The sequence below is a fragment of the Monopterus albus genome, unplaced genomic scaffold (genome assembly GCF_001952655.1).
Source record: "Monopterus albus unplaced genomic scaffold, M_albus_1.0 scaffold210.1, whole genome shotgun sequence".
In the NCBI taxonomy this organism is placed as follows: domain Eukaryota; kingdom Metazoa; phylum Chordata; class Actinopteri; order Synbranchiformes; family Synbranchidae; genus Monopterus; species Monopterus albus.
The window spans coordinates 50682-57887 of NW_018128090.1; the positions used below are offsets into that span (position 1 = coordinate 50682).

At 40.2% G+C, this 7206-nt stretch overlaps 1 protein-coding gene across 7 annotated transcripts in view; it reads right to left on the reverse strand.

Moving 5' to 3' along the window:
* il16 (interleukin 16) overlaps positions 1 to 7206 on the reverse strand; it is a 137425-nt gene that overhangs the window by 39422 nt on the left and 90797 nt on the right. For all 7 annotated transcript variants that reach the window (XM_020618881.1, XM_020618877.1, XM_020618875.1 and 4 more), the window contains 3 exons: positions 5345 to 5477; positions 4302 to 4389; positions 992 to 1206 (listed from right to left, as the gene is read on the reverse strand). In XM_020618881.1, coding sequence (XP_020474537.1) covers positions 992 to 1206; positions 4302 to 4389; positions 5345 to 5477 — 436 coding nt within the window. The remainder of the gene's footprint in view (positions 1 to 991; positions 1207 to 4301; positions 4390 to 5344; positions 5478 to 7206) is intronic.

Below are 7206 nucleotides of genomic sequence, written 5' to 3' on the forward strand. Positions count from 1 at the left end.
TATTAAGTTGAGGGTGTCAATAATGCTACAGGTGAGCTTCATTACAAATCAATCGAGCAGCACATGCTTGGAATACAACTGTTTCTGATGATTTTGTAAAGGTGTCAATAATTCTGTCCAGTCCGCTTTTGAAGTTCTGTGTGGAATGGATCAGATTTGGCTTTTTGTTTCTCTGCTTTGTTGTGTTAGTCCAATGGAAACAAAAGAAATAAACATGACAATACCAAATTTGTGATTGCAACCAATTTCTGTCAGGATCAGCGTGTGAAGATGCCAATAATAGCAAGGGTGAACTCAATTATAGAGCCAGACAATGATAAGTGAAAAACTGTCTCTTTAATAAGAGCACGGACAATAAAACCCTACCGAAAACTATGTGAACACAAAACACACACTCAGGTCGAAAATACAGTCCAGGGTCAGAGCCAGCAAACGTTCAGAGCCGAGGAATCCACAAACGAGAGGTCATAGAGGGAGGTCTGATAGTCAATACACAGAAAGCAGTAGGGCAAGGCAGAACACAATGGTCAAAAAACAGTCTGGGGTCAAAACATGAAAATACAGGCACAAGAACAATCTGACAGCTTTCCAGTGGGGGAAAGCTGCTTATATTGGGGTGAAAACAATGAGTGCAGATTAAAGTAAAAAGTCTGAAACTAAGGTGAAACAGAAACAGGAAGTAATGTCAAAATAAAAGCATGAGAATGGAAGTTGACAGGACAGAATCATGACACTTTCTGGGAGAAGTGGTGTGTTATCTGACAGAACTGCACAGGTGGCACTATTTTTGGCCATGACTTACATGTAGACAGTGAGAGATTTTCAGTTAAGAAATTCAAATCATGCATCAATATTTGAACACATTACATTAAAAAAATCAATACATAATGACAAAAAATGCAGGATGCACTACAATGCAGTAGAGCTAATAATAGCAGCAGTTAGCTCTACTGTGCTGAACGCTGCGTGAAGCTGTGTCATGTGTGGTTACCTTGGGTGTGTCTAGGCTGTGGACACACACTGATGAGGTGTGGTGTGTGTTGTGGAGGGTGAGGCAGCGGTTGTGGTGGTGGCTGTTGGTGTTGTCACTGCAGGAGCGGGTCATGGTTTTCTGTGCTTGTCCAACTGTCAGCTGAGTGACACCTTTCTCCGGACACTGCTCACATCTCTGCCGGCTGTGAGAGCAAGACTCCAGTCTGCGCAGCCCTGGGAAAGAAGGAGAAATGCAACAAAATGACTCCTCACCTGCAGTATATTGAAATAATAATATAATACATATAAAAAATTAGAGGAGCATCTCTTGAAAAAAATGGCAGTTGATGCTGGTTGTTGTGATTTCTGGATGTTTAAAATTACATGAAAACTGATTTAGATGTACTATGAGGAATGAAGGCTTTAAACCGCTTCTGCATTATGTTGTTTGATGTTTTTTGTTGTTTTGATGTATGATGTTTTTGACTCTGTTGGGCCTACTTTTCTAGCTCTAATAAATTTATGTGTAAGGACAGGCTCTCTGCCAGAGGCTTTCAAAAAAGCAGTTGTCCAGCCTCTTCTCAAAAAGCCAAATCTTGACATTACATTAACCATTACTGACCTGACTACTTTTAAATCCTTGCTTATAACGTATTTATTTGCTGTAGCTTTAGTGTTCTCTAATTTTAGACCAGTGTCTAATCTACCTTTTATGTCTAAAGTTCTGGAGAAGATTGTTTTTATTCAACTCCAGTCTTTTCTGACAGATAATGGCATTGAGGAGCAATTTCAATCTGGTTTTAAATCAAAACATAGTACTGAGTCTGCATTATTAAAAATCAGTAATGATATCCTGTTGACTAGGTACACTGGGGATTCAGTTTTATTGGTGCTTTTATATCTCACTGCTGCCTTCGATACAGTGGATGATGGAATCCTCTTATCTCGTTTGGAGCAGTGTGTCGGAATTCAAGGTACTGTTCTTAACTGGTTCAGATCTTATCTCACTAATAGAAGTTTTACTGGAAATATTGGTACCTGTTCATCATCCTCAACTATCCTTTCCTGTGGTGTTGTTAAGGTTAGCCCCCCTTGCCAGGAGGGTGAGGGAGAACTAGGGGTAGGACACAAGATAGCTGACCCAAGTGCTAGTACAAAACAAAGGTTTAATGGGGGAAAAAGCAAGACAACGCCAAACGTAACAACAACAACAGGGTCTGTAATACGTATAACAAAGGAAGGGCAGTGATAACAAAGGAGGGGCAGTGATAACACAGGGGACCAGGACGTACAGGTGCTCACACAAATTTACGGTAGACAAACAGAGTAAGCATAGTCCAAAAGCCAAGCCACAGAGACGAACCAAAAACTCAGGGTGTGTGTATAGTGTAGTCTAGTGTAGTGTAGTGTAACGCCTATGTCGTGTAATAGGAGTCAAGCCAAAACGCAACAGTAACTAACAGCGTAGCATTCCATAGTTACTGACTTAAAGCGGCGCTATGTTGAGCTATGTCTGATATCAGTCAGCTATAGTTAGCTATGTTTGCTAATGTTCCGGAGAAGGCGGAGTGTCTGTCCAAGGTTTAAATAAGGAAAGAAGGTGATCACCGGGATGCACCTCAGCTGTGTGCATTGACAACCAGTTACTAATTACTGGAATGCAACACAGCTGAGGTGCAGAGCCCACAAAACGGAGAAAACAAAGAGACAAAAAGGAGGAGAGGCAGCGGCTGCCGAGCGGCCCTGACAGGTGTCCCCCAAGGATCTGTGCTTGGTCCTATTTTATTCTCATTGTACATCGTACATTGTAAGTTATTGATTTTTGTTTTTAAGGCTCTTAGTGGTTTGGCACTATCTTACCTCACCAAATTAGTGCACTGGCACAAACCTACAAGGTCCCTTAGAGCTTCAAGCCAGTTTCTTTTAGAGGGCCAGATATAAACGCTGGGGTGACCATGCTTTTACTGTTTGTACTGCTTTTACTTTTACTGTTACCTAAATTGTGGAATAGTCTACCTTTTAATGTTAGGTCAGCTACTGACCTAGTTCCTGACCTAGTTGCTAGTTCCTGTCAGTACTCTGGCTGCAGCATTTTGGATTAACTGGAAGTTTTTTAGGGAATTGTTGGGACATCCTGATAGTAAAGAGTTACAGTAGTCCAGTCTGGAAGTAACAAATGCATGGACCAGTTTTTCAGCATCACTTTGAGACACGATGCTCCTGATTTTGGCGATATTGTGCAGGTGAAGAGGGCATTTCTAGAGACTTGATTTATGTGTGATTTAAAGGACATATCCTGGTCAAAAAAGACTCCAAGGTTCCTCACAGTAGTAATGGAGCCACGTCATCTAGCATAACTATATGGTTAGACAGCAGATATCTAAGGTTTTCAGGCCCAAGTACAATAACTTCAGTTTTGTCAGAATTTAGAAGTAAGAAATTACAGGTCATTCAGGCCTTTATGTCTTTAAGACATGCTTGAAGTTTGACCAGCTGATCTGATTCATCTGGGTTTATAGATAAATATAACTGAGAATCATCTGCATAGCAATGGAAATTTATGCAGTGTTTCCTGATAATATTACCTAAAGGGAGCATGTATAAAGTGAAGAGAACTGTACCTAACACAGAGCCCTGTGGAACACCATGACTAACTTCAGTCTGTGCGGAAGATTCATCATTAATATGAACAAACTGGAATCTTTCTGATAAATAAGATTTGAAACAACTTAGTGCAGCTCCTTTAATCCCAATAACATGTTGAAGTCTCTGTAGTAAGATACTGTGATCTTCTTCTTTTGGCTGTGTCACCACAGCGAATCATCTGTTTCCACCTAACTCTATCCTCGGCATCCTCTACTCTTGCCCCAATTAACTTAATATCCTATTCTAGCACATCCATATATAAGATACTGTGATGTCAAAAGCAGCACTGAGATCTAAGAGGACAAGTATGGAGACAAGTCCTTTATCTGAGGCTAGGAGAAGATCATTGGTGACTTTCACCAGTGCAGTTTCTGTACTATGATGGACTCTAAATCCTGACTGAAAATCCTCAAACAAATCATTCCTGTGCAGGTGGTCACATAACTTCTTTGCCACAGCTTTTTTAAGTGGGGTGTTTCAAAGACATGTGACAAGCTGCCATATTGCTATGGGAATTTTAATTATAGAATTTTTAAAAAAGACATGAAAATGAAATGAAGTGTGCAAGACAACACAGGTCAAGGCAAACATGTGAAAAGCTTTCCTTGAAGTTCCAGCCCAGTCATGATCCTGAATATACTCTTTGACTGTGAAAAATTAATAATGAACATATAAATCTTTACCATCTATACTCCACTGACTCTTATCCCTCTTCACTTTGCTGTTTTCCACTGCCAAAGTGATAGCATCATTCAGCTGCTGCTCTGATACCTGTGTGCACAAGATGGAATGTCAACATTTATAGTGCAAACATCGAACTTTGAACTACTATAAGTTGGCATAAAAACTATTAATGCTCAGGGCAACTCAGAAACTTTTGAAAGAAAGTTATAAAGGAAAAGAAATGGCAACATAGTGGAAACAGCCTTCTGAATTCTCTGTGTATTCAATGTAGTCATAAAACTAATGTTGTTAAAAGCTACTACCAACAAACTGTATTTTTTTGTTATTCTGATGACACCATCATTTTTTCTATCAGTACATGTGTATATTTGTCACCTAAAATAATGAAATCTTATATACTACTGCAGTTGGTATAAAGTAATGAACATTCTTGAGTTAATCTGAATTTAGACTAAATCTGGCATTGTTCTATATTTATCCGACTATCAGAAAATCCCATGAAAAGACTAACAATGACTTGATCCTACAGTACTAACATGGACTGTGCCACAAACTAAAGTCATCGATCTGGTGCCATAGACCTCCTCTTAACACAAACTTTCTTGCTATACTTTTTCACCTCATTTCCTCCTTGGCTTGTGTCATAATTACTACAGCCACTAGAGGTTGCCTACTTGCTACATCTGTTGATACTGAGAGGTACAGGAGGCCCTTTCTCAACAATATTTATGGTCGTGATAATGACTGATACCAACCTTTGAAATGGCATGACAAATACTCAAATTGGCTGAAATGGCTCATATATGCACAGACACACACACACACACACACACACACATTTACACACAAGCAATTTAATGTGTCCAGTCCAACCTCCAACCGAGGGAACAAGTTAGAACACCAAGTTGAAAGCCAGAGCAAGCCCATACTAAAAGCACAGTTCAACCCATGAAGCAACACTGACCATGAGCCAGCAGAGGCTTTGCCCTGTAGCTCATAAAACTACACTGGTGAAAGTAAATGAGGTGAAGGCATTGCATACTTTGGGATCAGGGTGGCGACTGACGGTGATGTGAACTGGACCTGGTGTGCACTGGCTCAGGACTTTGTAAACATCATTCAGTGCCATGCTGTAAACCACTGTGTCGTTGATCTCCATGATCTCATCCCCACACCTAAAGGTAGGGAAGAAAAGTTCAGGGAAAGGCATAGGAAGGAAGAGGGTGTATTTTCTGTAATATAGATATTTATATAATATAACATAGATATATAATATATGGATATATAGATATTTATATAATATATTTTTTTATATAAAATGGATATAGATATTCATCAAGATGGCGCCGACGATGGCAGCCTTGGTTACTCTCTTGTGTTTGTTGTTTTTTTTGTGTGTTTTCTGGGTCTTTTGCAACTCATCCCAGATTACTTTTACCAGAGAAGAATTGTTAAATATTGGACAACTCACACCAAACTACCTTTCTTCGATTTTTGTGAACGAAGAATGCTGTATGATTATTCTGATCGGAGGCGCAGCTGCAATATACGGCACCTAGAAAAAATTCCAGCGTGACAAACGAGTGGGCGCCTTAGTGAGGCTGTGCCAGAGAGGGACACGCACTCCACACCCGTCTATCCACCTAGCCAATCTCCGCTCCCTGGTCAACAAGATGGATAAAATTCTTGTCATCAACAGGACTAACTCTGAGTATGCACGCTCTGCTGCTTTTTTGATCACAGAGACTTGGTTCAGTGACTCCATAACAGACAGCGTGATTCAAGTACTGGGCTTTCAGGTGTACAGACTGGATCACGTAATGGAGCTGTCTGGGAAAATGAGAGGAGGTGGAATCTGCTTCTACATAAATGAAGGTTGGTGCACTGATGTCACTGTCAGGTCCGCTCAGCACGACCTGCCTCTCTTCTGCCTTTCTCTCCTCTGCTCTCTCGACCTGCCTCTGTTTGCACGATCTGCCTCTGTTTTTCTTTTCTCTCTCCTACTCTTTTTGTGGGATCCGCGCCTCAGCTGTTTTGCTTTAAGTAATTAGTGACTCGTGGGTTGTCACGAACAGCTGAGGCGCGTTAGCTGACTGACTCCCTCCTTATTTATACCTCTGGCAGACGTCGCCGGAGCATTACTTACATTAACGACTGTAACGTGCATACCCCGCAACAGCCCTTTTCTTTTCGTGGTATGTATATACGTGTTTTATATTTCCATGCTGACAGTGACTGTGCTGTGGATTTCTTTTATCACCTTGGTCTTTTGTGTTTTCAGCGTTTCGTAGTGATGGGTAGATGAGGCATCATGAAGCGTTACATTGCCAAACTGTATTGATACTGTGTCGATACTGTCACTGAATACTGACACCTGCTAGACCTTAAAAATCCCTACAGGCAACCTAGTTGACAGACTCAACTGATATTGATTTGATGACCTAGTATATACAATAATATAATTTAAGTCATTGTATTTTATATTGTATTATTTCATATCTTCATTTAAATTTAAAATTTCCTTGATATTTTTAGATACAGTCAATAAATAATGTGAACATGTATCATAACGTGAAAATCTAAATGAACGTGTTGTGAATGAGGATGTTTGTGGACTGGGATTTTCTTTACAAATTTTTATTCAAAAAAATACGTTTTTCCAACATTTTGAAATTGAGTCTGTTATGCTTTTTTGATACAACTTCTCCAGCTGTAGAAAACACCCGCTCACACGGCACAGATGAGGCTGGAGTGTAGAGAAATTGTAAGGCAAGTCGGAAGAGGTTTGGATAGATTGCCTTTTGGTTGTCCCAGTATCTCATAGGATCCTGGGACCTGGCAATACCTTATTTTCTGATACGAGATCAAAATGGTCCCACACGGCGGAAACCTTTCTTTTGGCTT